The 27,835-nt window shown below is 41.0% G+C and overlaps 1 protein-coding gene across 4 annotated transcripts; it reads right to left on the reverse strand.

Moving 5' to 3' along the window:
• Positions 1–611: 611 nt before the first annotated feature.
• On the reverse strand, positions 612–27,544 carry si:cabz01074944.1 (uncharacterized). Of its 4 annotated transcripts, XM_052150670.1 has the most exons (9): positions 27,171–27,544; positions 26,177–26,252; positions 15,578–15,762; positions 14,401–14,712; positions 14,008–14,262; positions 9,996–10,097; positions 9,794–9,864; positions 7,853–7,927; positions 613–2,788 (listed from the first exon to the last, which is right to left on the reverse strand). In XM_052150670.1, exons 4-9 carry the CDS (start codon positions 14,654–14,656, stop codon positions 2,702–2,704), a joined length of 846 nt encoding a protein of 281 aa, XP_052006630.1. In that variant the 5' UTR covers positions 14,657–14,712; positions 15,578–15,762; positions 26,177–26,252; positions 27,171–27,544; the 3' UTR covers positions 613–2,701. The 4 variants fall into 4 exon arrangements, with proteins under 4 accessions (XP_052006616.1, XP_052006630.1, XP_052006626.1 ...); XM_052150666.1 differs by lacking the exon at positions 15,578–15,762; XM_052150656.1 differs by lacking the exons at positions 15,578–15,762; positions 26,177–26,252; positions 27,171–27,544 and adding an exon at positions 24,380–24,591 and having other exon boundaries at positions 612–2,788.
• Positions 27,545–27,835: the final 291 nt, after the last annotated feature.

Genomic DNA, 27,835 nt, shown 5'->3' on the forward strand with positions numbered 1-27,835 from the left:
TGAATATGGGAGTGATGTGGTCCAACTGTTCAAAACCGATTGTGCATCAGTGTCAAAAATAATCCCAAGATGATGTGTTGTGGGAAATGGCCAAGTAAGTTCTATATCTATAGAATGATGATAGACAGATACAAGAGATTTGAGGACTATTAGCAAGACCTTTCCAGCACTTTGGCCACACACAGAGGGTTGAAGTCAGGTCTTGAATTGTCAAGACATTTTTATTTGTAAAGTGCTTTTCACAATACACATTGTTTCAAAACAGCTTTACCGACTATGATGTTATGTCTGTAATGTCACTGCTTGCATCACTTCTCTTAAACTGAAATACATAAAAAATAAATTACTAACTAAAGCCTTTGTCAGCCAAATAATAAAGGAAAATGCATCTATTTGCACTACAGCAGTCAATTCAGGATGGATTTTAAAGACACTTATTCATTAATCTTACAGATCACTTAATATACTTCAGTTTGAAACATTACCCACCAAAAATGCACCCATTTTACTCAACTAATACATTACTTTTTTGTTTATATATATATATATATATATATATATATATATATATATATATATATACATATATTTAAACTTTGATAAAGATTTCTTGAGTACTTGGAGTACCAGCTGCAGTTTAGTGCTAACGGGACAATGTCAGAGGTAAGAAAAGTATAGGCAAGATGGGAAATGACGGTAGTGATAACATGCAATGTGTTTAAGGTTACGCTATAAAAATATGTGTACACCCCTTCTAATTTATGGGTTTGGCTGTTACAGTAGTTTCTATGAGAACAAATCTTAAAGGAATTGTTCATCCAAAAATGTAAATTCTCCCATTATTTACTCACCCTCATGCCATCCCAGATGTATATGACTTTCATTCTTCTTCTGAACACAAACAAAGATTTTTAGAAATCGCAGCTCTATAGGTCCATAAAATGTAAGTCTACAGGGTCCAAAACTTAAAAGCTCAAAAAGCATATAAAGGCAGCATAAAAATAATCAACTCCAGTGGATATATCCATGTCTTCAGAAGCGATATGATAGGTTTCGGTGAGAAACAGATCAATATTTAAGTCCTTTTTTACTATAAATCTCTGTCTTCAAACAGCCTTCCTAAGCGCTCTACCCTCCTAAGTTATTTTGTTTTTCGTTCTTTATTCATATCGCCACCTACTTAGCAGGGAGGAGAATTTATAGAAAAAAGGATTACAGGCTGTCTTGTTTCAAAGGCTGGTGCTAGGTAGGATGCGTCCTTTGAAGGCAGTGGTACACCAAGCCAAAGTCTCTCTAGCAAGTCAGTACACTGTCGGCCATGTTTATAATGCTCTCGGGAAGCTATTTCCAGTCATGACAGTGCAGCTCCTATCTACTTGAATGGGGAAAGACAGATATCTCCAAAACAGTTGGTCAAGATTATGATCAAAGAACAGATTTCAAATCAGCAGTAAAATCTGACAACAATGGTCTCATAAATTGTGCTTCTTTACCTCAGATTACACTAAAAAACATAATATCCACAGGCTTGGAGTCTTACGGCTTCAAAGTTTTGACTTTGCATTGTAAGGACAGAGCTGAGATATTCTTCTAAAAATATTAGTTTGTGCTCCACAAAGTGAGATCCATAAAGACATGGTTTACTGAGTCTGGTGTAGAAGAACTAGCCTACTCAAGACCCAGACCTGAGCAACTCTGAACACCTTTGGTATGAACTATATCTATGAGCCATGTGCCCAACATCAGTCTATGACATCACTAATGCTCTTGTGACTGAATGGGCAATAAGCAAATCCCCTCAGCCATATTGCAATATCTAGTGGCGAGCATTCCCATAAGATTGGTAGCTGTTATATCAGCAAACGGAGTGATTATTGCCATTGAATTTGAAATTAAATCTTCAAGCACATATGAGTGTGGTGTTCAGGTGTCCAAATAATAACAATAATAAAAAGCCATTTATCAGGCTAGTCATGCTAATGTGCATGCACACTCTCGAGTTGACTGACAGGTGATGTCTGTATCTAAAAGGTGATTGGCTCTATTTCCTGTAAGGCAGGACTTCCTGTTCTATATTACAGGCTAAATATTCTATGCTTATAATACCAACCCCAATGCAAGGGGTGTTCTTTATGCCTTTGACTGTTTTGCTCTCACCTGAGTAGCTGTTTGGATGAGTTACAATATGCCATAAGTAAACATTTATTTCTTCTACATTCAATGCTAAACATGTTCAGTGTTTAAATACCATAAATGAATGAGATGGTTACAGACTCAGTGCAAGGCATTTTTTCTCTTCACCCATTAGAGCTGATTCACTAGTCATACAAAAATCAATTTCAGGGTGAGAGTGAATGGCTTCTCTTTTCAAGTATTTTTTAAAAGAAAATACAGTCACTCAAAATATGTATTCACACAATAATACTGAGATTAGTACATTGATTAACTGCTCTTTGGCTGTTGAATCTTTAATCAGACTATGCACTGCAACTTCCTCTTGTTGCAAAGAAAGTTATACACCATACAGTGTTTGAATATGATACATTTACTTCAACATACATTTAATACAAGGGTCCAATTACAGAGTTAAAAGGCCAACAGATTCAGCCTATATGAATACATATGGAAAATATGTGAAGACAGTTAAACAGATCCAGAGGTGTGAGCTCGAAAAGAAGCATGAACAGTTTGTCTGTCTAACTCACAGGACTTCCTGGTAGGGAGAGGAAATGCTTGGGCCAACAGCAGGGTGTCGCTCATAGTTGATTTTGTCATAAAGAGTTTGAGGCTGTAGAGGGAGTAGAGAGGTATTATCAGATTCCAAAAAAAACTTTTTTTAACATTACGGTCATTGCAACTTCTCCAAGCATGTGACTTGGGCTTTTGTGCTGGTCCACCAAATGGATTCATATTTCAGTCTAGTTACAGTTTTCAGTGTCGTAAGTATTTAGATTGTTAGTTCTATACTGCAGTACCGCCACTTTCTAAATGCAGAGTACATTATCCTACGTAGGGCACCAACCCTGATCGTGGAACACTCGCTGTGTCTGAAACCACCCCCTATACACTATATAGTGAACTATTTCGAGTTTTCGCTATTTTGTAGGAGTGTCTAAATTCTGAGTGAGCCACTCATTCCCTACTTTTGTTCACTCATTCTTACCCACAATGCACTCTAATTTCAAGTGTACATTTCAAGTACACTCGATGACGGTTAATTTCCCACAATCCACCACTGGGAAGACGTACAAGCTAGGAGTTTACTGCTTCCTTCACTCCTGCAATGTTTTATTTCATGATGAATGTAGTAAATACATTTTTGACAAATCATTACAGGATTAAAATAACATAATAGCATATAGAGAGACAAAACATAAAGATACATTTTAAAATGTACCCTTTATTTGATCAAACGTGTTTACTCTTTATATTAACACACAGTATATATATTAAAAATGACAATCAGAATGAAGATTTATTGTATTAATATATTATTTAATAAGAAAAACAAATAAGGCCCAAGTATTTAAAAATGTCATATGTGACGTTTCTGCACCAGCCCCAGACACTCTCATCCAAATTCGCTCATTTTGTTCACTTACTGCTGAGATATAGTGCACTAACTGCCATTCACTATATAGGAAATAGTGAATGAGTGAACGATTGCATACACAGCCATTCTCGTCGCGATGATTGCCTCATGCACATCACACCTGCGCCCCCCAATGCCCCCCACCCCACGCGCAGAAATGCGGCCTGTTCGCGCTCCAGATGTCGATCACGCGAATGACAGTGATTTACGGTCAACTTGGATGTTTAAATGGATTTATACAGTTAATCTGCCTGAAGTAATTGCGATAGTTTCCAGTACCCCTGCAAGGGCGTGGAGTATATGCATAAATACTGCTTATGATATGCGGGACAAAGCACACTGATATATTGCTGCACCCATTTAAAAATGTGCACTTAAAAACTGATGTCATAAGAGCCCAGTTACAGAATCACCCTACCATCTCATTACACAGAAAAGCCCGTGTTAGAATAAGAGCCAAAATTTACCTCAGCGTGCTGCCTGAAGTTGGAGCTTTAACTTTAATCTTAAAATATCAGCTTTTCTTGGTGTTAAATGAAGGCACAAAGAAAGTGTTTCACTTTGAAGAGTTTGATGCTGCTGCAGTGATTGAGTGAAAGTCTCATCACTCAAGTGGGAGCATATCATTGCGCGCAGCTCTTGTAAAAGTCCGATTTAATAATCTATCAATAAATTACACATTAATTCAAATTAAACCCAGTAATGTAACTACAGTAACGCCACACATTGTAAAGAAGTAAAAGTTAAAAAAAAAGATCATTAGAAATTTACTTGAGTGAGAGTAAAAAGTACCCACTTTTGAACCTACTCTAAAAGTAACATTTTCCTCAAAATGTTACAAGTAAATGTAATGGAGTAAATGTAACGAGTAACTACCCATCTTTGTATACTAATAGGTTCCCCCATTTTACATTTTCATCTTCCTCCATTTCACTTTAGATACTTCATTCATCCAGGTTGAATCTGGGCAGCTTTATAATAATTTATTACATTTGGGAATTCTAGTCCCCCAAGCCTTTTTGACAACTTTAAAATTTTAAGAACTTTTTGATATACAACTAACTGGTAGATTTTAATAAAGGAAAATAAACTTAGGGAGAAAATTCACCTTTATAGTCTCTAATAGTTATGTAATCAATAGTAGCCTATATTTATTTGTAATAGTTTTGAATGATAAAGTTCAATTCAAATAAATACAAAAGCTTTTATATTTTAAATAAATTTAAGCTTTTAAAATGAATAAGCCTGTGTGTTCTTGTTGTGGGCCTAAATGAATTCACTTACGCATTGATATACCAGCTGTTTTAAATATACATTTTATCACATTAAGAAATTGTTTGCAGCAGTCCTCATGAGCTCTTGTAGCACCCGCTGTTTCTTCTTGTTGTGTAAATGCCTTCATAATTTTACAGTTATCCCATGTACTGTGTAAATCATGTGTTTGAAGTCATCACGATTTCATGCTGAACTCTTGAGCAGTGTAAATGCATTTAATCAGGGCCGAAGATCGGGACAATTCCCGTTGGGCCGGTCAAAAATTGGGCCGGTTAGGTCCGCATGTTGATTGACAAACTTGGCATAACAATTGCCAACAGTCCGTATGTCCGGTATTTAAAGGATCAGAATTGCGTCCCGTATTATAGCGGACACAGTCTGTATTTTATCATCTCACACCCAAACAAATGAAGGAGTAGCCTGTAAGAGACGAAACTGATGTTGCTGATATTGCGCCGCTTCAGTTGACAGTGCGGGAAGGATCACGGAAGATCCATCGAGAACAGATAAACTACTAATAGCTGAATGGATGAACGTGCTTCAGGTACAAGATTATCACAAGTTTAATACTGAATGCAGTCTCACAATCTCAATAAATTACTCTCTGAAATCCTCTTCCCTAGCAGTGCAGAATAATAATAGCTAAATAATTTTTTTGTCACAAAATAACACAATACTTAAAGTAAATGAATACAGATGCAACAGCACGACACGGTAAAAAAAATAATGGGACTTCACAGCTCTCAAAAGATTAAACTAAACGAAACCACTGCGCAGATGAAAATGAAATGAAAAGCACAAATGTGTTATTTTTAGACATTTATTTCACTCTTATAGTTGTAAAATGTACATTTTTGAATGGCATGTAAAAATGTAAAAACAATCACTGAACCTTCATTGTTTCACTGGATCTGTAGCTATTTTACTGATCTAAACTACAAAGCACTGACCATTTAAAGTGTGACCCTGTACATCTTGAAAGAGTTATAAAACAGTTACAGTTCTGGAGTGTTATAATGTGCCTAGATAGTCTTTAAAATAATGATTAAGATTAAGATTCAACTTTATTGTCATTGTGCAGAGTACAGGTACAGAGCCAATGAAATGCAGTTCTTTTCGCATATACCAACTAAGCTGTCAGAGCGCAGGGTCAGCCATGAAACAGCACCCCTGGAGCAGATAGGGTGAAGGGCCTTGCTCAAGAGCCCAACAGTGGTATCTTGGCAGTGCTGGGGCTTGAACCCCCGACCTTTCGGTCAGTAACCCAGAGCCTGAACCGCTGAGCCACCACTGGCCTTTAAAATAATAATGTGCCTAGATAGTCTTTAAAATAAACTTAAGTTTACCCAAAAATGTAATTTCTCTCATAATTTACTCACCCTTATGCCATCCCAGATGTGTAATACTTTCTTCTGCTGAACACAAAATAAGCTTTTTAGAAGAATTGCTCAGCTCTGTTGGTCCTTTCAATGCAAGTGAATAGTGATCAGAACTCAGAAGGTACAAAAATCAGATAAATGCAGCATAAAAGTAATCCATACAACTCCAAATCTATGTCTTCAGAAGTGATATGGCGTGGGTGAGAAACAGATCAAAGTCCTTTTTACTATAAATTGTCCTCCCTCCCCAGTTGGGGGCGATATGCAAATGTAAATCACCAACAACAGAAGAACTCAAAAGAGAGAAGAGTGCTGAAAATGAAAATGGTGATTTATAGTAAAAAATTACTAATTATTGATCTGTTTCTTACTGCTTCTCATTTACTTGCATTGAATGGACCAACAGAGCTGAGATATTCTTCTAAACATCTTCATTCATGTTCTGCAGAAGAAAGTCATACACATCAGGGATGGCATGAAGGTGAGGAAATGATCAAATATCCCTTTAACATTCACTTATTTTGACAACACATACAATGAAGTCTTATGACAAAGTGAAAATCTTAGTGAATGCCGTATAATTATAAGTATATCATTTTCAAGTAATTGCATATTTTTGATGCAATCTTGTTTATTGTAATCATCTTCACCTCCAACCCCCCTTTTTGGTGTGGGCTGACTTGCACATGACATCCCGGGCTGAATATGAGTCCCACTCCGGCCCTGCATTTAATTATTTTTTAAACATTTTTAAAACAATGTCTTGTGTCACACGATTGGTTGTGCGCTGCAAACGTCACTCATTCATGTGCATGAGCACGTAATCTAATCTTATAGTCATGATCGTAGCCAGAGTTGACAGGAAAAGTTGATGAGCTGTATCATGGTACCAATTAAGCCTGATTGGATTAGTTTGAATTTGTCAACCTGAAACCAATCCTGAAACCCTGTGTTCGTTCAGCGACCATCATGGTACAGGCCCCTGGCCTTCCACATCTCTTTCTGTCATTGTTACAGCCAGTCTTTAATTTTTTTGAGCCTTTGTCTTTGAAGACTGTAATGCACACCTTTATATGAAATCTTCAGTCTTTTGGCAATTTCAAGCATTCAAGCCTTTATTCCTCAAAACAATGATTGACCGATGAGTTTTTTTTTTTTGTCGTTGTCATTTTTTTTACCTAACCTTAAGACATGCCAGTCTACTGCATACTGTGGCAACTCAAAAACAAACAAAGACAATGTTAAGCTTCATTTAATGAACCAAATATCTTTCAACTGTGTTTGATATAATGGCAAGTGCTTTTCTAGTGGCAAATTAGCAATTTAGCATAATTACTCAAGGATAAGTTGTTGGAACGAAGGCTGCTGGAAATGGGGCATGTCTAAATTTGATCAAAAATGTAATCAGTAATGTCCTGACTATACTTTGTGGTCTTTTTGACTTTGTGTGTACAATGCCACTTTGGTGAATTACAGTACTAATCATTATCTTTATTGTATTTCAGTTACTTTATTGTACCTTTTGTTAGTGTACTTTCTATAAGCCCAATTAATTAGCAAAAGAGGAAGCAATAACGTATGTATTTTGTGATGTATGCAAACCTACCATGTTTGATATGACTTTTGTGTCATCCACTGTTTCATAAATGGACATCCCATTCACAACACTTTCTGATCGTTTCTGTAATACACGTCACATCTAGTTAGCTTGTAGCAGAATATCTTAATATATATGCCCAAAAAAGGCTCTATAAACATGCAAAACAGAGTTAATATTTCATTACATAGTCTCAAGTAGATAAAGTATGCTTATAGAATCAAGGTTGAAACATACTCTACGCAAGTACATGAATGTAGACACTTGCAACGCAAGCTCGATTTCGTGAGTTATTGCGTTCCAAAATGTGTTGGACCACAATTCGGAACACCAGCTAGTAAGCATTGCATTTGCACTTGACAGCAAGGGGCATTATATTGACCTCATTCACATAAGTGCCATCTTTGATTTTTGATGGAAATGAAAGCAAGGCTGTGAGGGCCTTGCTGCCTTTTTAATGACATACACTGTATAAAGCTGCATAATGCTCCTAGATCCAATCTAATTTTCCACAACTCACGTTTTCTGGAGTTTATTTTTTCCAACTGAACTTTCTTGGAAAGATATTTTTTCAATGTTTGGCACTGCTGTGAATAAGACATTAGTGTGAACTGTCTGCTTCTACGTTGAGTTTTATTTTTCAAGACAGTCTGTCATGGATATAGAAAATTGCTGGGCAAATAAGGCAGGGTTCACATAATTTTTTGTAAGCTGATCCATTTGATCTAAATGATTTACTTGAAGCACCCCCTGATTTGAGTAATGTAAAACTTATAATTACAGCAATTTTTGGTCTTTGCACTTCATTTTTTTATTATTATGATTATATTTTAAAGGGCTTTTATTACATCTGTTGTTTAATGGTATTTATATATTATATTTGATTTAATTTACCACTGGCATTTCTATCCCAATCATAGATTGCAATACATAATCATCCATTACAGTACTCATTTTATTTTTAAATAGTCTATTTTTCTGTCATTTCCGTTTTTGTTTCCCTGATCATTTTATAAACGCATGTCATTCAATTTGTGTATGTACATTTGATATCTTGATATAGCCAATATTTAAATTTTCAAATAATGAAAAATGACTTTTAGAAGTAACAAAGCCAGAGCCATAGCAACCATTATAACCTGGGTTGGCAAGACATGTCCCAGAAACAAGGTAAAGGCAATATATTTATAGCAACTTAAATGAACAATGACACATCCAGTTTAACTGCACAGATGATTGAACCCCCTTGAGTACTGAGGTTTATTACCACCATAGTAATGCATGATAAATTAATAGTTAATGTGACGTGATCATTTTCTCATCATTTACTCCCCTTATACTTTCTCAAACTCGTATGACCTTCTTTCTTATGCAACCAAAACATAACCAAAGTTATTTTGATGTAAATATGATGTAAATATATCCTTACACTGAAAGTTAATGGGGAAAACCCTTCCAAGCTCAAAATAGGCAGCATAAAGGGATTTTATACAACACAAGTGGTTTAATCCATGACTTCTGAAGTGATAAGATTGGTTTTGGGTGAGAAAAGACCAAAACGTAAATCCTGATTCACTATAAATCTTGCCTTTTGCAGCCCCCTAGTCACGATCATGATTTTAAGCTTACAGTCCTCACGCATGTGTATGTACAAGGGCAGAGCATATTAATCACCGTTAGCTTGCATTATATTGATATATTCACATCATATCTCCATTAAAATATATTTGTTGAGACATACAAGTAAATTAGATAATTATAATTTTTGGAAGAATAATTATTTTAAGCATGTTTGATCGTGTCGGCAATAGGATGGCCAAGAGCTTGCATCTACGTACTCATATTTGCGTAAAGTATATTTCTGGCCTAACAGTCTTGCAAATTTATAGACAAAAGATAGTAAATTAAAAAGACTTTTAACCCATAATGTCATGTGAATGGCCTGCTCACCACTTTCTTTGCAATGCCACCAGGTTTCACGTCTTCATACACTGTTTTTCCTTCCTCGCCGTCCCCTTTTCCTGAAAGCATTTAAAAAAAATTAAAACATTACAAATATGAAATCATTCTTAATACAGACCAGATAATGATTTCTGAGTTGTTATAGTATGAATAAATAACTACATAAAAATTGTTCACTTTTCCAACACACCTTTAGGTCTCCACCTGCAGCATGCTGCTGTGATTCCAACAAGGATAACAATTCCCACAATTCCAGTTCCTACTGCAATTAGCAAGTACTTCTGAGGTATACCTGTAATGTATAATTACACCACATTATTGTTAAATCGTGACCAATATCACAGCAGGTTAAAAGTAGTCTCTGGGGGTAAATGAATTGTCCTATTGATTTACACATTATGCTTTGGGACCCGATACACTATGCATACACAGGAAATGCCCCTACAAAATCTGTGCTGAATGCAAATTGCATGGTACAATTCTCAAAATTGTGGGCCAGTTCTGAGTAATAGATTTGTGAGAATGTACCAGACTACGGCGATCTGCCATACTCATTTTACATACTGTAGCATCACTCTATCACTGTCATCCAGGTAAATCCTCCAATTCGATAAATTCCTATGCCATGATCAACATTTCTTTCAAAAGTAATTGCAAAAAGCAGCCGGCAATAGCCAATTGAGTTTTGTGAATAAAGCCCAATCTAAAATGTACAAAGAAAGGAGGTGTGTAAACAACATGATCACACTGTATTCACTGTAGTCACTTTGAATACCGTTAAGGCTTAAAAAGGTGCTATATAAGTGCAGACCATTTACCATTTACACTGGAAATCGGTGTGTTAATTTCCACCTAAATTTGGAGCCAGTGCACCAAATTCTAGACAAGCGACCACATGTATCAAATACTCATGGTCCGAAAATCACCCATACTGTGCCTGTTGATCTACAGCTAGCAAGATACTACATTTGCAAAAAAGTAAAAGAAAGATTAGATTTAGGGTTTAGGGTAAGAGTATATTAAAAGTTGCTATACGTGATTTCTTTCATGGAAATCTATGCAAAGAAATTTTACTCTCCCTGAAAGATGTCACTATAACAGGTGTCCTGAAATGTCTCTGTGTCAGCTCTAGATTCCATAAACAGCAAACAAAAATGCGTCCATAAGCCGCGGTTCTGACGCTTTCTGCCTGTCAACCATTTTTCATGTTCTCTCATATGCTACGTTCACACAGTCAGTATTTGGGATTGACAACGCATTTACTTACAGGGTGGATCTTTAAACAGCTTACCATAGCGGCTTGAATACTGTCTGTATGAACGAACAAACGAAGTCAAGCCCATATTCAGACAGCTGTAACCTTATTGACAGTGACTACTATCAAAAGATAGCCACGTCCATAACACCAGCATGTGTCACAATTGACACCAATCCAAATGAGGCACAAGTTCATTCATCAGATCATATTTAACCCACATCAGCTTTGAATGCTTTTTAGCAGAGTTAAAAGCAAAGTATTTGTCATTTGCAATGGCAAGCAGCTTCGGTGAAAGACAGGGGTTCTCTCCATCACTGTGAGATAAAGAAACCTCTCATCAGAGGCGGCGGCAGCCGATTTTGCCGGGGCTTCAGCCCCGAATGTTTTGAGTGTAGCCCCGAATGAATTTTGAAAAGTTGACTGACAAATATGAAACCGGACAAAAGCCTATGTAAACCCCCGAAATCATAAGTTGCCTTATTTCATTGTGTTTTGGCTTTGCACATACTGCATACAGCCTGTAAAAATAGACATAGGCATAATCTAGCCTATAGAATAAGTTTCTTTGCTGTCGGTAGCCTATAGGCGACTCCGTTTCTTCCTCTCTGTTGAATATGCAGCAGGTAGGGGAGGAGTTGACATCAACTTACGTTACTTAGTGGCGAGTTAGCAGGAAAGACAGCAAAAATTAAGCAAATGAGGCTTTGGGGATTTTTCCAAAAGAAGTCAGTGGGTAAGAATTCACATTTGTTTTTGTCCTTAAAGTCTAAAGATCATTATCTGGCTGGCTTTCACCCACAGTAGGCTAAACCTCAAGACGTCCACTACCGACAGATATTACATGTTGTAGCCTCTAGCCTCGTGGTTAGCGCATACGCCTCTCACACTGGAGACCGCTGTTCGAGTCACGTTCGAAGCATACTTTTCTTGTTTATCAGATGTTGTTTTCTCTAAGGATAACTAATAAGCATTATTAGCACATAATGTATGTGTGACTTGTTTTGTGATATTAGTTTGTAGTAAATATACACTTTGATTTGATTAAATGGTTTTGTAGAGGGTAGCAAAGATGTGCCAGAATCAGGCATGGAAACTGGTAACAATTAATCAGTCACTTTACTTTAGAGAAAGTTAAAAGTGAAACATTGTTTATCCTAATGAAAGGATTTTGACAGATGAACATGGAGAATTATATACAGTTTGATGCCATGGTGTGTCAATGAACTTAGACTAAAGTCATTCATGTATTGCTTTAACTTAGGATCTTATACATCATTTTGACTATTTATGTCAAAAAATATAATTTTTTTTACTTCACTTTACTCACCATAATATAACTCTTTTGTGATGACTTTATGTTAATGTACATAAAAATTTAAGAATCATGATAGATCTTAGGGCAATCCCACTGATCTGCTCTTCCCAATACATTTTCTTCAATGGTATTGGTCTACAATTTGACATATGTAGCACTTGATGAACTAGTTGTTTGAAGCTGATTTGCAATAAGTTATGTGCTGTATCTGTTCTTTTGCATCACAGATGATTCAGGGAGGAGAGAGGATGAGTTAGTCGAGGATAGTACTAGAGTGGAAGATTTAGGAACTGTAGAAACAGGCCCAGCCAGAGCAAAACTCAAAGAATACCCTCTCACCAGCTTTGGACTACAGGGAAGTGGTTACTAGTGTGAAAATAAAATGGTCTGGGCTAAGCCCCGGATGTCCTTCAATGCTGGAAACGCCTCTGCCTCTCATGATTAACACGAGACACGCACCTCCGTGAAGTTGGCACCCCATATAATTAAATAATCACCAAAACTATTCCATTTGTTTGTGCTGTGTTTGTGCTGATTTGTGCCGCAAAAATGAACATTTGTGCTGGTTTGGTGTTTGAGGTATTAAGCATTCTTTTTTGGGCTGTGTGACGTCACGCTCTACCCCATCTCGCTAAAATCGATTCGCTGGTCGTTTGTGCTCGGTTTGTGCCATTAAAACAAACGTTGTAACTACTTCCCTTCCTTAGATATAGCAAAAATGTTTTCGAGAGCAGTGACGTCATTCTCCACCCCATGTCGTCCAAATTGTTACAAACAGGTGTCATTTGTTTGTGCCGTTAAAATGAATGGCAGGGGCTAGGGATGGGCAATTTGATATCAATACTGATACCTCTAATTAATTACATTTTTACAAATTCTTTGGATTTCTATATATTTATAAGTCTAAGCAGAAAATTATTAGGCTGCTTTGTTTACCTTTTCAAAATGTTTAAGTATAAGCAACATATAAATCCAAAATTAACCATAGATATTATTATATGGTTCCGGTTACTATTACTAAAACCATGTTGCCATATGGATACTTCAGTAAAGCTGTGGTAAAGCCATGGTTAATTGTATCAAAACCTTGCTTACTGCCCCCAAAAAAAAAACAAAACTAAAAACATGTTTACTACAGTCGTGGTTACTAATCATGGTTAATACAATATTACTACAGTAAATGCATGGGTAGTTTTATTAAGGGTATAATTTATTAACAAGGATTAAAGATCATTGCCAATGTTTCAGGCAAAAACACCTGAATTTAAATAAACCTGTATAAATGGTCACACAAGCCCATTATAAATTATAATAAATGCCAAGTCTAGGTTGTGACACTTGGTGTGAATAACTCCAGATGCTGTCAATTTTCTGTTATTACCAAAAACTGCTCCCTCTTTGAACAAGCGCTATGACTGAAAGGGTGAGAGCTGTCTGTGACTGATAGTGTATTTTAGCATTTCTGCACGTCACTATGAGCGGAAGAAAAAATTGTTCTTGTGCCATGCAACAATTCACTCATATCATTATTATTTTCCTCGAAGCTTTAGAGATGCATTAATATTCATGTTATCTAAATAATAAGATCACTAGTTAGCAATTCTATGCCAGTGCCATCAAATGACTTACTTGACTCCTCGCTGCACTTCACGTTCACGGCTGCAGTCTTGATGCTGACACTGTTATTGGCTGTGCAGCTGAACGTGTTGTTCTGTTCTAGACTGAGATCGAATTGTAGGTATTGTTCACTCCCAACATAATGTCGACTCCAGCTATAGGAGGGATTCATATCACCAAAGACCAGACACTGAAGATGAAATGTGCACATGTTTTTTGAATGCTGCCAGGTAGAATTGTACTTAATCTGTACATCTCTGATAAGATCTGTGGGAGGAAAGACAAACAAACCAGATGGCATACATAAGCCATTGCAAACTATTTTAATTCCTTGAATGTTGTTTTAGTATTTTCAAATTAAAAATGTAATGGTATTGAAAGAAATTATCAAGAGATTAACCTTACCATGCACATGTAGCTGAATAAATTTTGTTTCATATTGTGTATGGTTTCCTTCTGCAACAATGGAGAAGATTCCAGAATCCTGGAATTCAAGTTCTTCTACTGTTAAACTTAGATCACTCTGATTCATCCTTAATCTTCTGGCAAATAATTTGGGGGCGAGTATTTTAAAATTTAAAGTTTCATCATACTCTGCAAAGATTGTATCATTGAATTTCCATTGTACCAGATTATAACTTTCTTTTGGATGTTCAAGCATTAGATGCAGAGAGCTCCCAACAGCTTTATGTTCAGCCTTTGGAACAGCACATGACCCTACAACACAGAGTAAACAACTTTGGTTACATATTATTACAACAACTGCTTTATATTACTAAATTGCTGCTCTTTTAGTTTGTCGTTCAAAATGATGTGTTCATCAAACACCAGTCTGACAACAAAAATTACCTCAACAATATCAACTACCCATAAGAAAGGGAATATAGAACGAGGGCAAGTAAAACATTGTTCACCATCACAAAGACATAACTGTCCCCATCTAGAGCATCTTTAACAAAAAATGCGTCATCAGAATTCACTTTTATCACAACAGACTTTCTTTGTTCTTGTTTCCCGCTTGTCGACTGCATTTGTAATTGCACCTGAGACCTGGACCATGAAGGTCGCTTGAAGAACTCATGGATTCAGGATTGTTTTCAGGTTGACAAATTCAAACCAATCCAATCAGGCTTAAATGGTACCATGATACAGCTCATCAACTTTTCCTGTCAACTCAGGCTACAGTGATGACTATAAAATTAGAATATGCGCTCGCGCACACAAATGAGTGTCGTATGCTGCACACAACTAATAGTGTGAGCGAGTGCGATTCACATCTCGAGAGAGATGCAGTGGCATTTACCTCTCTGCTGAAAGCTGATGATTATGAAAATAAGATAAGACATTGTTTTTAAAAATTCAAAAAAACATTTATGCACTTTCACTTCTCAAGAGTTTCAGTTTTTTGTGCATGGAACTACTTTCTTTCTGCGGATCAGAATTTGCCATTGTTGGTTCAGACCAAATGATGCTTCCAAGCCATCGTTAGTAATTCAAAAATATCACTTCAGAAATAGTATCAGGGCTTGTGCTGTTGCTAACAAGTTATTGGATAAACAAGGATGTGTGTGTGCGAGATCACCTATTGCCACACCCAAGCAGAGATACTGTCAGCTTTCTGAAGATCAGCATTCTCAGTGGAAAAATAGCGTTCAAGTGGGTTATTCCTCTCTATTTCGCAGTAGCCGGTGCGCAAGAATCATTCACTGTAGAAACCTCAACGTCATCCACCATTTTAAACAGCACGTCTTCTCCAATGTGAAAACTCTGGTAAGAAATAAGCACCATGAGTTCTGCAATAAATCAGTCTGTTGTGTCTCTCAGCTGTGATGAGCCGTAATACTGAAGTTGTTCTTTAAAGCCGCTTAAAGCCCTTTCATAGCTTTAGTAGTGTAGTGTAGTAGTAATATGAGCGATCATGGAGCGCTGTTGTATGTAAACAGTGGCTGTGTCTCATTTGGAAGGATGCATCCTCTGGAGGTCGCATTTGTTGGCCGCATACGTCATCGAGGTTGTCTCATTTCAGATAAGCGAGTAGGACACTTCGAATACAGCCTTCGAATGCAACCTCCTTTCATGGGAATTCGGAGGATGCATGAGGTGTATCCTTCGTGGGCACTCACAACCCACAAATCTTTGCTTCAACAGAAATGTAAAAAAATAAAATGATGCCAATTTGCCCATAAATATGATGTTCAAATGCAAGGAATGTTAATTCCCAAGTTGAAGTACCTCAGTAGACAGGTGCAGAGTATATAATATGTACAACTATATTCATATATGATTAAAATAAAGTATTAGATTAAAAGTACAACTGTAAAATCTATTTTATTTTCTCTTTACATAATTACAACTCTCCTAAAATGTACCTCATACATTCTCTTCCAAAGGTACTTTGCTCCCCTCTCACTCGAAGAGCTCGCGCTTGTTAAAGAGTGGCGTGGCTGTCATAGCAACCATGATACATTCCGTTTCCGTTTGTTCTATGAGGGCCTTGTCTTGTTTAAACAAGGCTTGTTTAAAGGAGGGCACTCGGACTGCAGCCTTCAAAGGATGCATCCTACCTAGCACGCAGCCTTCCAAACGAGACACAGCCAGTGGCTGACACGGATTCACTACACGTCAATCAGAATTAGCATAATGCCAAGTTTACACTACATGATTTAAAGACCGATTTTCGCTCACCGACAGTTTTATGGAGATCGCTGACAAAAGCATGAAATCACAGGCAAAATGCAGCTAGCTCCCATGAGCAACGATCGCAATATATGAACTATCAAAGACGCGATTTGAGAGAATCGCCGACGTGTCGCTGATGTCAGTGAGATATCTAGAATGTTAAATATCTGGACCAACTGCAGCATCAACCTACAGCCAATGAGAGAGCAAGAAATGCGTCATGGGAAGTTTCAGTGGGAGGAGTCCTGATGTACGTGCAATAGAACATCAACTAGCATGGCTGCGGTGTCAAGAAAGTCTCATTTGACCGAAAAAAATGGAGGAAACATTTGTGGAACATTGGCAGGAGCACCAGTGCCTATTTGATTTTTCCTCAACTGTAACACAACCAGGTGGAGAAAGAGAAGAGTTGGAGAGAAATTGCCAATTCTCTTGGACAGTCAGGTAAGCAAATAGGTAGATTTTACAGTAGGCGGTTCTTTTTCATATTGTTACCAATAAAATATATGATGCCTTGAGGCGATTAAAAACATACACATCATATTCTGATTTTCGTATCTCGTATCACTTCTAGCATGTATTCTGTTGTGCAACGTAATTTGGAGTCCAGGCAGAGTCGTCTGTGATTCGTCAATAGTGAAATGTTTTGTAATGTGTTCACCCATGTCGCCGATTTGTCGTGTAATTTGAAAACGCTACAACTTCAGTGACAAGACAGACAGTTGTGTAATGAACGGTACCGACGTCTTTGAAAGTTGTGTAGTGTGTAGGAGCCATAAGTTTATATTCCTTTTTCAATATCTACAGTTAGTATGTCAAAAAGTGTTTTTAGACAATGGAATATTTTGCCAATATATAAGAGATAATAGGAAATGTCTAGGTTACGTATGTAACCTCCGTTCCCCGATGGAGGAAACGAGATGTTGTGTTGGAGAAGCGACACTAGGGGTCTCTCTTGAGCGCAGATATATGCCTCTGATCTATGAAAAAAGGCCAATGAGAAGTTGGCAGACGGTATTTGCATACCCAGCCCCCGGACATATGGGTATTTAAGCGGGGCAAATACAGGAGTTCATTCAGGATTTTTCTGAGGAGCTGGAAATTGTCCAGCCACAACAGTGGCTCGGCTCAGCGACGTGGCAGGGAAGACACAACATCTCGTTCCTTCCATCGGGGAACGGAGGTTACATACGTAACCTAGATGTTCCCCTTCTGTTGCTCTCTCCACGTTGTGTCGGAGAAGTGACACTAGGGTTCCCACTTCAATCATGCCATGCACTGAGCAGTGTACGTGAACTGCTGATACAGAAGCGGGCAGGTATTCTTACGTGCAAATGCGACCAGCTGTATCAGGCTGCATGTACCCTTCCCCAATGCCCCATTAAAGTCATCAGAATCCTTACGGTTACCCTAGTGAGGGGAACCAGGTGATGCTTGCCAACCTGGGAATGGGCCAAGCCTGGCTGGGCCTCTTTTCTCTCTGTTTCTCGCATAGAGCAATTATGGCCAGAGCCCTTACATGCATTAAGGAAAGGGGGTCTTACCCAGTTTCCTATTCTTTCAGGGGGAGAAGACCCTGCGGAGACCACACCTACCCTTCAGGGGAGGTAAAGGTAGCAAATACATCACATGGCCGTTTAGGGAATGTGGGAAAGTTGGGGCGGTGGTAGATCCAGCCTCGTAGAGGGGGGAGTAGCTACAGCACGGCGACCGAGGCAGCTGGAACTGCCTAAGGGAGACATGGGGGTCCGCTCGTGAGGGGACAGTACCGCAGAGATTACACACAGGGGGAGTACGAACAGGAGGTCTTAACCTGTGGAGCACCTATTCCAGTACAGGGTAGATTGAGTACCCATAGTGGCTTGGTTCGGCGAGTTCCTCCGCTGAACTGCGGACCCATGAGGGCTAGGGATTAATTAACCAGGGATCCGAAAGGTGGGGTCTCCTGGGAACAAAGGCGCACTATTTTACCTCGGCTGAGGGAAAGGGCACTAGGCGCAAGCGATTCACCCGGCCAGTTCGTCAGCGTGTTACCGAAGTTCTACAGGCTCGGACCTGAGAAAACACGGGATGATACTGATTCAACTCTGAGATTGTAGAATCTCGCGAAAGTGTTAGGTGTTGCCCACACTGCTGCTCTACAGATGTCTGCTAGGGAGGTTTCCTTGGGCAGTGCCCACGAGGACGCAACACTTCTGGTTGAGTGCGCTCGAACCCGCAAGGGGGGGGGGGGGCACGGCCTGGGCGTGATAAGCCAATGAAATGGCATCAACAACCCAGTGGGCGAGGCTCTGTTTGGAGACAGCATTCCCTATCTGCTGTCCCCCGAAGCAGACGAAGAGCTACTCAGAACGTCTAGAGCTCTGCGTGCGGTCCAGATAGATACGCAAAGCACGTACCGGACACAGCAATGAAAGGGCTGGGTCTGCCTCCTCCCAGGGCAGTGCTTGAAGGTTCACTACCTGATCTCTGAAGGGTGTGGTAGGAACCTTGGGCACGTAGCCCGGTCGCAGTCTTAGGATCACATATGTGTCTGCCGGACCGAACTCCAGGCAAGTGCCGCTGACAGAGAACGCTTGCAGGTCCCCGACCCTCTTGAAGGAGGCGAGCGTGATCAGCAGGGCCGTTTTGAGAGAGAGGGCCCTGAGTCCAGCTGAATCTAGCGCCTTGAAGGGGGGTCTCCGGAGGCCCGTGAGGACCACCGAGAGATCCTAGGAGGGGAACAGGCTTTGCCGGGAGGGAGTTAGCCTCCAGGCGCCTTTTAGGAACCTGATAATTAAGTCGTGCTTACCCAGAGACTTGCCTTCTATTGTGTCATGGTGAGCCGCGATGGTGGCGACATAAACCTTGAGGGTGGAGGGGGACAGCCTCCCCTCCAGCCTCTCCTGTAGGAACACAAGCACTGACCTAACTGCGCACCTCTGTGGGTCTTCAGCCCGGGAAAAACACCAATTTGCGGACAGGCGCAATTTTGCTTGATCTTCTGCATCCCATCCAAGGGCCAGACGTGCAGGTTCCAGAGGTCTGGGTGCGGGTGCCAGAGCGTGCCCCGTCCCTGAGAAAGAAGGTCCTTCCTCAGAGGAATTCGCCAGGGATGGGCTGTCGCGAGAAGCGTGAGATCCGAGAACCAAGTCTGAGTGGGCCAATAGGGGGCCACCAAGGTGACTTGCTCCTCGTCCTCCCTGACCTTGCACAGCACCTGTGCAAGAAGGCTGACTCGGGGAAATGCGTACTTGTGCAGCCCCATGGGCCAGCTGTGTGCCAATGCGTCTGCCCCGAGTTGAGCCTCTGTTCGGGCATACCAGAGCAGGCAGTGGGAGGTCCACTCCCCACTGGGCAAGCGTTGTCGTGATAATGGGATAGCGCTATCACATTGAGGTTGCCGGGGATGTGAGTGGACTTGAGTCGCTGCTGGCTCCAAAGGAGGAGACGATGGGCGAGTTGTGACATGTGGTGGGAGCGTACTCCACCTTGGCGATTTATGTAAGCCACCACTGTGGTGCTGTCTGACCTGACTAGGACATGTTTGTCTCGAACTAATGGGAGAAACGTCCTCAGGGCAAAGAGAACAGCCAGCAACTCTAGGCAGTTGATGTGCCAGTGCAGCGGGGCCCTGTTCCAAAGGCCCGCGGCTGCATGCCCGTTGCACATGGCGCCCCGACCCGATTTGGAGGCGTCGGTCGTGACCAGGACGCGTCGGGACACCTGCTGCAAGGGTACTCCTGCCCGTAAAAAGCAGAGTTCTGTTCAGGGTTTGAAGGTTTGGCGGCAGGCGGTGGTGATTCTCACACAGTGCGTGCCGAGCCACCGCGGAGGATGCCATATGCCCCAGGAGACTTTGGAAACATTTTAAAGGGACCATAGTGCCTGGCATGAAGGAAGCGAGGCATTTCAGCACCGACTGTGCACACTTGTTGGAGAGACGTGCTCACATTGAGACGGAGTCTAACTCCATGCCGAGAAAAGAGATGCTCTGAACCGGGGCGAGCTTGCTCTTTTCCCAGTTGACCTGAAGTCCCAAACGGCTGAGGTGCCTGAGCACCTGGTCTCTGTGCGCACATAGTAACTCTCTAGGAGGCCTAGCAAACTGAACTGCGTAACCGAGTCGAATCGTCTGGTGTAGCCAGCGTGACGGGTTGGGCAGTGAAAGCCACGCCTCTAAAATCCGTGCTAGGGGCACCAAGGGGACGAGTATTTTGGACGTACCCGGCGGGGCTTTGCAGCGGGGCGGAACAGGTAATATGTCGTCGGGAGGCAGTGGTGCGTCCCGAGGCTTTGGTGCTGAGAACAAACTCGAAGTACTTACCTTGCTCCACGCACCTGGCAGGGGGCGGGTTCGTGACTGAGGAGGAGGTCTGATGTTGGCATCCTCTGGACTCATCTGAACCGGCCGAGGAACAGTCGTGGGGCTGAGGGCGGAGATACCGCATTCAGGAAGCCGGGACTGTTGAGATCTGGAAGCAAAGTGCCGTGAGAACGGCATTTGTGGGTCAGGTGACCCAGAGACAAAGGAAATAGCTCTTTTATTGAGAATTTGGGTACCGCAGCCCTTGTTAGGGGGTGCGGCAAATGAAAAAACACAAGATTCTCCTCCCGGCCCTCCACCGGGGGACGGAGCGGTCTTACCACCTCCGAAGCGTCTTGGTCTTGGACTTGAACGTCTTGGACTCTGGGTCGGCAGTCTCAGGACTACCTGGGAGCCTTCCGGGTCCTCGAGGGGGTCCGTGAGACAGGGGGCGTGCACTTCCCGTGGAGTGCTCGATGCTGGGGCTGAGAGCTGGGCCTGGGTTTAGGTGGAGCAGAGTGTTTCTTAGCCGCAGGGGGACGCCATCGGCAAGCAGACGGGGCATGGCCCGGGGCGGCAGGTTTGCAGCGGGGCATGATGTGAGAGATGGCCTCCGTCTGCTTCTTCACCATGGAAAACTGTTGGGCGAAGAGGCCGAACTGGAAGACAGGGGCGTTGAGGAAGCGAGTCTTGTCGGCTTCATGCATCTCGACCAAGTTCAGCCACAGTTGTCGTTCCTGGATCACGAGCGTGGCCATCGCCTGCCCGAGCGACTGCACTGTGACCTTCGTCACTCTCAGGGCGAGGTCGGTCACTGAGCGCAGTTCCTGCAGCGTGTCGGGATCAGGGCCACCCCCGTACATATTTCTGAGTGCCTTGCAGGGCGGAAGCGGCCCATCCAGCAGCGCTGTAGGCCTTCGCGGTCAGCGAGAATGTTGTCCTACAGGGCCGGGAGGGGAGTACAGGGCGGCCCCGCCAGGTGGTAGGGTTTCCGGGGCATAGGAGGAGCGCAACTGCCCTATCCACCTGGAGAATCGTCGTGTATCCGTGGCGCGCTCCGCCGTCGAGGGTTGCGAGAGCGGATGAGCAAGTGGCGGTGTGATGAGTGGAGAGGGGTGCCCGGACCCCAGGTACCAGTCGTCCAGCCGTGATGGCTGTGGGGAGGATGGAAGGTTCCAATCCAAGCCCACGCCAGTGGCGGCCCGGGAAAGCATGTCGGTCATCTGCGCGTCGGCCTCAGCCTGGGCGTGCAGGCCCGAAAGCGGCAGCCCAGGGGAGTCCTCCGCGTCAGATACCGCACTCTCCGATGTTACCTCGAGCACGGACGGGAGTCAACGAGCGTGCCGGGGGGCGGGTGGTCCAAGGGGGCGTACCCGGAGGAGCTGCACCCGCTGCATCTCCAGATCGCTTCCATCGCCAACCGCATTGTCCTCAATCCCGTGGGAAGAAGGAGCAATGCGGGGGGTGGCTGGAGTGGCTTGCTTTCTGTTGAAAGCAAGCCGCAACCACAACGTTGTCATGGTCATGGTCTCGCAGTGAGAACATGAACCATCCACAAACACAGCCTCGGTGTGATCGCTGCCCAAACACACGAGACAACGCCTGTGGCCATCTGAAGCGGAGAGCACTCTACCGCATCCAGGAACAACACAGGGGCGGAAAGGCATCTTGAGAAAGACGCGTCCAGAATAGGACGTTCAACGCCGCTGTGTTTTGCTCTTTTAGAGGAAATTACTCTTTTAATAAAATCACACTTTTCGAAAAAACTCTTTCTGAGTTTGTCTGCGCTGTCGTGCACAGCCGTGCAAGAATGAGAAATCCGCTGTTGTGCGCCATCAGATCCATCAGCATGCAGAGTGTCAGAGGAATAGCAGTAACTGGTGTGTGACTCGCAGCAAACTGCATACACGACCATCGGCTCCGAAGAAATTTTCATGAATGAACTCCTGTATTTGCCTCGCTTAAATACCCGTATGTCCGGGGGTGAGGTATGCAAATACCGTCTGCCAACTTCTCATTGGCCTTTTTTCATAGATCAGAGGCATATATCGGCACTCAAGAGAGACCCCTAGTGTCGCTTCTCCAACACAACGTGGAATCCGTGGAATCAATAGAATTAGTTTTAAAATTCTTAAGTTGTCAAAAAGGCTCGGAGGACTAGAATACCCAAATGTAATAAATTATTATAAAAGCAGCCCAAATTCAACCTGGATGAACGAAGTATCTAAAGTGAAATGGAGGAAGATGGAAATATCAAATGGGGGAACCTATTAGTATATCCCTGTGAAAGCAACAAAATGAAATTAATAGATAATATTTGTTTTAATAGTACTGTGGCAGGGACGGAGGGCGGGGCCGTGTCGTGATCCTACGCACCCGGTCCCGTATAAGGCTTTAATGCCTGCGTGAGGGTTAAAGGCTGACTGCAGGGGGCCGTGCGGGAGAGAGAGATCGCCTAACACGTCCTCCGCCCTGCCACAAGAAAGAATAGAGTTTGTTTAGAAAGATATAGTTAATTTACAAGAAATTGCTAAAGATCCTAATTTCATGTCAAATAGAGAAAATACATTTAAGTATATTTACATAAAAACAAAGTTAGTTAATATTTAAGTTACTGAATAGTTGAAACATTGCTTATCTTTGCAATTTTTTTCAGTGGAATACAGGTAAAAAAAAAAGAATTAGCAAATTCTGTTTTTTTAAATATATTTATTTACATTTTACATACCTATCCCAATTTTGGGGGAATTGAGGTTTCTATTGGTTGCACCTGTATAAACACTGAAAGTGAACCTTGAAATAACTCTTTATGTTTGAATACTACATTTTCTATTACTGGTTGCAAAATAACTGATGACGCACATTTTCTAAAGATAAGGCTTGAGGCTTCCTGAGCTGAACTGCCTTGTAGTCTAGATGACATGCATATCAAATTATAAAGGAAATATGTAATACATCTTAACTTTTTCATTTTCAACATTCATTGAATTAAAGCTGCATTTCTTTGCCTTAACCTTCCATGTATATATATATATATATATATATACATACACTGTATATATATATATATATGTGTGTGTATGTATGTATGTATGTATGTGTGATCGTGGTAACGTTCATTACACAACTGTCTGTCAACTGTCTGTCTTGTATGTACGTACATACATACATACATACATACATACATATATATATATATATATATATACAAAATGTATACACAGACACCATTATTTAAAGAAAATTACATAACTGTAATGCTACTAGTTCCTGTGGAAAAAGAAAAGTTCCTGAAAAGTAAATTTGTCTCTTTTCCTTAAGCTAACAATAATATACCTTGAACTACAAATAATGAATTGTTACATGTTGGTAACAACTTTATCTATTAAATGTTTTTTAGCAATTCCTCTAGTTACTTACCTCGAAGAAGGAAAAACAAAAAAACTCCAAATATGGAGCAGCAGGACTCTCGAAATATGTTCATGTTCATAAGCTTTCCAAATTATTGAGACATCCAATACAGCGAAACAGAGAAGAGAGAAAACTGACTTCCTCACACTCACTTGCCTTGCTGTCTGGTAAAAACAAAAAGTATGCAACACAAATACCACATAACATATAGCTTTGGAAACAAAAACTTTATAAGACACCTCTTGAAAGTTGAGCATCTGAGGTTTAGTGGATTTCTTGGTTCTAATTCTATCTGCACCTCCCACTAGGGTCTGGTGCAAGAAAACGTCTAAGTAATGTGGAACATACCCTGATATGGGACATGTCTGAGTGTCACATGGTCTGAAGCCCAATTTATTGGCTGATGGTGCTTAAGTGACATCGCTAGGAAGCTTCGTCACATGCTCAATAAAGGCTCTACCTTTCACACCATCGAGTCTAGATGGCCAGCTACGCAGTGTCTTGTTCCCACTCATGGAACCAGGGTTACATTCCACGTAACCAAGATGTTCCCTTTCATAGGAACTCGAGCTGTGTAATCGCTATGGGAATGATATACATTCACGCCATGTGAACAACTGTGTAAGCCCATGCGGTAAGCAAATAGCGGCGCATAAGTGAGCTAAAGCATCTTAATAATAAGAAGGAATTATGTTTTTACTCCTGTTCCAACAGAGAGAACCTGGAGTCAAACCCTCATCCAGATTATAAAATCTAACATTGAATGTAAACATGTATGAGGAGAGGACCACCCTACTGCCATACAAATGTCTTTCAAGTACGCACCTCTAGCCAAAGCCCATGAGGATGCCATGCTCCTCGCAGAATACCTGAATACCTGGCTCAAATACCCAAAGGTAAACCACATGCTTCATAGGTACTTGAAATTGCATCAATATGATAGCGAGACAGTCTTTGCTTGGACACTGAAACACCCCTGTTGCAGCCACCAAAGCACACAAACAACTGCCTTGACTTACACTGCTGGCCAGTACAGTCAACATAAACTCGCAACGCCCGAACTAGGCAAAGCATATGTAACCTTTCGTGCTCCTCCGAATCAAATGGGGATGATAGAGAGCCTGCCAATTAATGGTCTGCAAGCAAAAATACATCGAAATAACCTTAGGCAAGTAGCCCAAACGAAGTATTAACATGACCCTTGAACACCCTGACGCAAAATCAATAAATAAGGGATTGATCGATAAGGCATGCAAATCACCAACTCTCTTAAACTATGCCAATGCCACTAGCAGGGCCATTTTAAGAGTCAAGCTTATCAGTGACTGTTGCCAAGAGCTCAAACGAAGCACCCGAGAATGCCTCTAAAACAACAGATACATTCCATAAAGGAACGCAGATGGGACAAAACGGTGTAAGCATATGTACTCCATGCATAAAATTAGAGACAAGAGAATGTCTACCGACAGAGACTCCATTGATAAGTTAATGCCCAACAGCTATAGCGGCAACATAGACTTTAAGCATTGCACTGTACTGACAGGTCAGAATTACTCATTAACATTACTCAGCTCGAGTTCCTACGAAAGGGAACCGTCGTTTTATAAATGAAGATTGCAGTTATTTAAAAGTGGCAGTGAAGCATTTGCCTTGTTTACTTAAAATACATTTTAAATGGATTCACTTTTACCAATGAATTAATCAATCATTTATTTTTGTGGATTTTATAAAGCTATGATGAATCTCGCTGACAAGTCACCACAGATGTTTCTCAACTGTAAGTGATCAAAAGTAGTCTGCTGTCACCTCATTATGGAGCAAAAGTGAAGTGAAATTCCAGTTTCTGATTGAGTAAAACATACAGCTTCTTCAGGACCTGAAACTTAAAAAGACAACGTTGTCATTAGTTTGAGTATGATAAGCATCCTTTGTAAGGCTGATCAACTACATAGCAACCAACCCTACTTACAACACATTTATCAAATGCTAGAGACAAACCACTTATTTCCTTTCTCAAGGGTTTGTGTGCCTCAGACGTGTCAACTAAATGAGAGGCCTTGCAGTCTAGCAGTTGAGTTTCACATTATAACAATGCATATGCACAAAGACACATATTTGGTGATAAAGAGTTTCACAACAGAACAAACTATTTTAGGCTGCACTGCAATGTAATAATTATATGTCATGCATCAGAGAGGAAGTGAAACACATAAAAAGTTTTAGTTCTAATGGCCATTTTTGAGAAGTATTAGTCAGAGGGTTCAGCAGAATTCTGTATGCTGAAGTATTCTTTATGCCATTCCCTATTTGAAAATCCACTGAACTAGGTTTCAGCACACACACACAAAAAAAAACAAACAATTGCAATACTCATTAAAAATAAGTGCATTCTAATAACCCTCCAGCAGGGGTTTGTTTATAAGAATAAAAACTCACACAGTTGTTTAGTAGCAGAGCACATTCAACAAGCTAAAGTCAAAACCTGGCGCCTGAATTGGTAGTGTGCCATCTTGTGGTTAAAATAGAGGAATGATGGTTTGTTATTAGATGTGTTGATGTACATTACACAATGTTCATGCAAACGTTTTGCAAGGAGCTTTAAACACCTACCAAGATATTTTTGGACTTAATGTTAATGATGAGATTTTTTTATTGTGTGTGTGTGTGTGTGTTCCGATTTTGCCTATATTATCTGATCCAGCCCTACAACTTATTAAACATAATAATGTAAACATGCAAAAAGGTCTCAGTGAGGGTTAAAGGAATAGTTCACAAAAATGATATTTGATTATTTACTCACCATCATGCCATCTCATACCCGTGTGCCTTTTTTTCTTCATCCGAGGAACACAAACAAATGTACACTGATGTGCCAAAACATTACGACCACCTGCCTAATATGCTGTTGGTCCTCCGTTTGCCGTCAAAACAGCGCGACCCACCTAGGCATGGGCTCTACAAGAACCCTGAAGGTGTCCTGTGTTAGATTTTTCAACGCGACTCTAAAAGAATGTGACAGGGAAATATAATCAAGGACTTCAAGGGGAATACAAACTCCGCCGTGAACGCCTCTCTCCCGGATGAGCTTAAAACTTTGTATGCTCGTTTTAAGGGAAATAACACCGCCATGATAAACGTTTATTGGTGATTCAAGTATTTTGATGTCCCTGCCCTTTTAAAGGGATAAGAAAGAGTTTTTCAGAACAACTTTCAGTGTTTTGAGAGCAGGAAGGAGAAAAGATAACTTTAACTTTGACTCCACAAGAGGGCATAAAAGAGCTCCGGGGAGTGATGTCACATAGAGGATGGTTGAATATTTGGGTGAGTAGTATGATTTGGGTGGGGACCAGAGTGTATGCAGTGAAATATATGGTAGTTCTGTATGATAAAAAGACAAGTACACCTAAATGGATGAAATGTAAAGCATATGCAAATAACTGTGTTGCTATTGTAACAATTGAAACA

This window comes from Xyrauchen texanus, chromosome 2 (assembly GCF_025860055.1).
Source record: "Xyrauchen texanus isolate HMW12.3.18 chromosome 2, RBS_HiC_50CHRs, whole genome shotgun sequence".
In the NCBI taxonomy this organism is placed as follows: Eukaryota; Metazoa; Chordata; class Actinopteri; order Cypriniformes; family Catostomidae; genus Xyrauchen; species Xyrauchen texanus.